Source organism: Acanthochromis polyacanthus, chromosome 3, assembly GCF_021347895.1.
Source record: "Acanthochromis polyacanthus isolate Apoly-LR-REF ecotype Palm Island chromosome 3, KAUST_Apoly_ChrSc, whole genome shotgun sequence".
In the NCBI taxonomy this organism is placed as follows: Eukaryota; Metazoa; Chordata; class Actinopteri; family Pomacentridae; genus Acanthochromis; species Acanthochromis polyacanthus.
Window position 1 is genome coordinate 32,422,683 of NC_067115.1, and position 3,355 is coordinate 32,426,037.

Sequence of the window (3,355 nt, forward strand, 5' to 3'; positions counted from 1 at the left end):
TTGTCCTCCAGCAGCTGGAAAAGAGAAATCTGTCAATGAGTCCATCAGAGTCAAATCATGGAGCCAAACATCAGATCCATGTTGGACACATTAACAGTCCACTGGTCTACAAAGAGCAGCATGCAGACACCTGAACACAACAGATGGAGAACAACTGGTTGTTCATGTACACACCATGAATATGGAGTCCAGGTCATTCTGCTGGTCAGATTGAGGAACCTCTGAGGTCTGTTGGTCCACTCTGTGGATCAACATCAGCAGTTAGATCTCAGTACATCTGTCCACAAAGAGACAAACACCAGCTATGACACCATGAACATCTTCAGGAGATTCTGAAAATGGAATTAGTTATCTCCAGATTTAAACCTCATCATGTCTCCCTTCACTGGGATGTGGACGTTCACAACAGACAGAAACACTTTGGATTTCAGAGCAGGTCGGACAACACATCGTACAAACTGGTTCTTTTCAGGAATAAGTGACTCTGTCAGTTACAGCTTACATCTGATCAGCAGATGGATGGCCGTCTTTAAATTCAATGAAATCTTTCTTCGACTGATCACTCTTGAAGGACAGACAGCTGGGTTCCGGAGAGTCTGGTCTCTGCTGCTGGATCCTGAAACAAAACCAGAACAGATAAAAACTGATGAAAAACATCTTCAATCTGTTAATAAACACAACAACAACTTCGAGTCTAAAACATATTTCTGTCTGTTTTACTGTCTCACCTTCCATCTGTAGATCGTCTGAAATTAGGAGGAGACTCCTTTGACTGGTCACTCTTCATGGACACACATCTGGATCCAGGTCCAGGTCCAGCAAAGTGTGTGTTCTGCTGCTCTGGGCTTCAACACACAGAGCTGTGAGTGTGAATAATGACAGCAGTGATGTGATGCTCATCTCTGACAGTGGAAATGTTCATCTCACCTCTGAGCTTTGCTCTGGTTCTCATGTTCCCCACACAGAAATCTTTTAGAGGAATGGACTCCCTCCTCTCTGTCCTCACACTGATGCATCGCAGACAAACACAACAACCTGCTGGGAGAGTCACACATTAGTTCTCCTCCTTCCTCTCAGTCACATGACAAACACTCTCAGCTCTGATTGGAGGAAACCTGCACAGCTTTGGGACAGCTGCTTCACCTCAACACTCAATCCAAAAACTGAAAAGCTCTTCAACATCTGACATGTTTCTCTTTGTCCAAGTCTACTATATCCAGTCAGAGGCTGCGGTGGCAGCTGCTCCAATCATCCAAAGTCAATCATGCTACCTTGATGCAGCTGAATTCACATCCACATCAGCTCCACAGAAGTTCTACCTTCATCTGTGGAGGAAACAGCCAAAGCAGAGCAGAAACAAGACAACTTCTCCCCACAGGAACAGTAAAGTCTGATCTGCCCTTTAATGTTCACATATTGCTGTGATTCTTCCATGTACATCCTTCAGAAAAACTGCTTTCTTTTTACATCAGCCTCTGAAATACAACAATTGTGGAGAGTGTGAAGAAGAAAAGCCAGAGATGAGAAATTAATGTGACTGTGGATGTAGAAACTTGTCATGATGAACTTCTGATAGAAACGTTTCATTGACAGGTAGAAACAGTGAGTCAGACAGATTCTTCAGGTTCAGCAAAAGTCAGAGAGACAGAGTCTGTTGAAGGAAAAACCTGTTGGTGACCAGGTGATGTTCAAATTTAATGTTCTCATTAATTAATTATGACATTAATGGTGTTCTAATTTACTTTTGTATGTGTGGAGGGAGTGTTGTTGCTTCTATTGACTCATTATTCTATGATTCACGAACTCTGAGGTCCTCAGGTACTGGTCTGCGTTCAATCCCTAGAGTTAGAACTAAACATGTTGAAGCAGTGATTACTCATTGTGCTCCACATATCTGAAACAAATTCCCTGAAAGCTGTGGGTCCGCTCCAACTCTCACTTGTGTTAAATCAAACCTCAAGACTTTTCTATGTGCCATTGTTTTCCTATTATACCTATTTTTATCATTTGTTTTAAATCCAAATTGTAATTTTATGTTTTAATATATTTCTAATTTTCCTTTTCTTGTCTATGTTTTGTTATATTTGTCATTGTAATTGTGCTCTTTCGTGCTTGTCTGAATGGTTCCAATCCTTTCAATGTTTCAATGCAAAGCACATTGAGATGCTCTTGTGTGTGAAATGGGCGATACAAATAAAGCTGCCTTGCCTTGCGTATTAAATAAACAGATCTGCCTCCAAAGTTATCCTGGTGTTTCACCTCTTTCCAATCTTTCAAACTGTCCTGGTTGAGATCCAGAGGCCACAACAGATGATTACATCATTATTTTACCTGATAACTACACTGTTTGCCCCAATGTAAGTCTTAGTAACCAAGTTATTATTACCTCCGCCAGGAGGTTATGTAATCACCGGAGTTTGTTTGTTTGTCTGTCCGTCCGTCCGTCCGTCCGTGTGTGTCTGTCTGTCTGTCTGTTTGCCTGTTAACAGCATAACTCAAAAAGTCATGGACGGATTTTCACCAAATTTTTACAGGATGTCCGGAAGAGCAAGAGTAAGAATCGAAGCCTAGAAGTCATAGGCTGAATCCCAAACCGCACCCTACACACTATCCCTACACACTACCCCTCCATTTGCGCGTTCCCGCGGAGGGTCCTCCATATTAAGGGCCGTCCCAAACCGCGTAGTGCGGAGGGAGAGTGGACTGTTCAGCCCTTAAATAGCGAGTCTGCATCGATGCTCACTCTGGATAACTTTTTCAGGAAGTGCAACGTCGAAATGGAGGAGGAAACAAACATATTGATGTGAGTTCCACATTCGTCCATTATTTCTCCCACGCCTTTTTCACACTAACAGAACATCACAAAAAGAGTGGTGAAAAAAGATAAATCAAAAGAAACAAATCATCTTCTCTGCTGATGTTTGATTTAATTGTGCACCCCCTGACACCTTAAAATTTGAACACAACTGACAGAATGCATTTATTCATTCATTTGTTGGATTTGAAATGCCAGATAATAGGATTGGAAAAAATGTGAGTGAAAAAAAAAGTGGGACGCTGTCATCTTCTGGAAGCAGCAGATCCTCGTTAGTTGCAACCTGTGCCACAGCGCTACAGCCATGACAGTAGGCGTCTTTGTGTTACCATGGCGATGACGTCTTCTGTTTTCCGGTGAGGCGACAGGGCATCCCATTCCTGATGATCGTATTTATACCCTCCCCCTTCAATAATAGGTGCTCTCCACAGCTGCGAGTGTGACTTCTTTTGGAGTGACACTCGGTAGTGGAGGGGGAGTGTGTAGGGGGCGGTTTGGGATTCAGCCATAGACATAATAAAGAGTAGACGCCGCATCGAC

The 3,355-nt window shown here is 42.8% G+C and overlaps 1 protein-coding gene across 1 annotated transcript; it reads right to left on the reverse strand.

The window, feature by feature from the left end:
• Positions 1-162: 162 nt before the first annotated feature.
• LOC127533323 (uncharacterized) lies at positions 163-1,021 on the reverse strand. The gene is made up of 4 exons (XM_051945989.1): positions 928-1,021; positions 729-845; positions 503-616; positions 163-241 (listed from the first exon to the last, which is right to left on the reverse strand). Exons 1-4 carry the CDS (start codon positions 1,014-1,016, stop codon positions 163-165), a joined length of 399 nt encoding a protein of 132 aa, XP_051801949.1. The 5' UTR covers positions 1,017-1,021.
• Positions 1,022-3,355: the final 2,334 nt, after the last annotated feature.

Bases quoted from the DNA above. Each gene is read 5' to 3' on its own strand.
- LOC127533323 (XM_051945989.1), bottom strand. From the start codon at position 1,016: ATGCATCAGTGTGAGGACAGAGAGGAGGGAGTCCATTCCTCTAAAAGA. The intron at 617-728 runs GTGAGACAGTAA...GTTTTGTTTCAG, and splicing joins AGACGATCTACAGATGGAAG to GATCCAGCAGCAGAGACCAG. The intron at 242-502 runs GTAAGCTGTAAC...GTTGATCCACAG, and splicing joins CATCCATCTGCTGATCAGAT to AGTGGACCAACAGACCTCAG.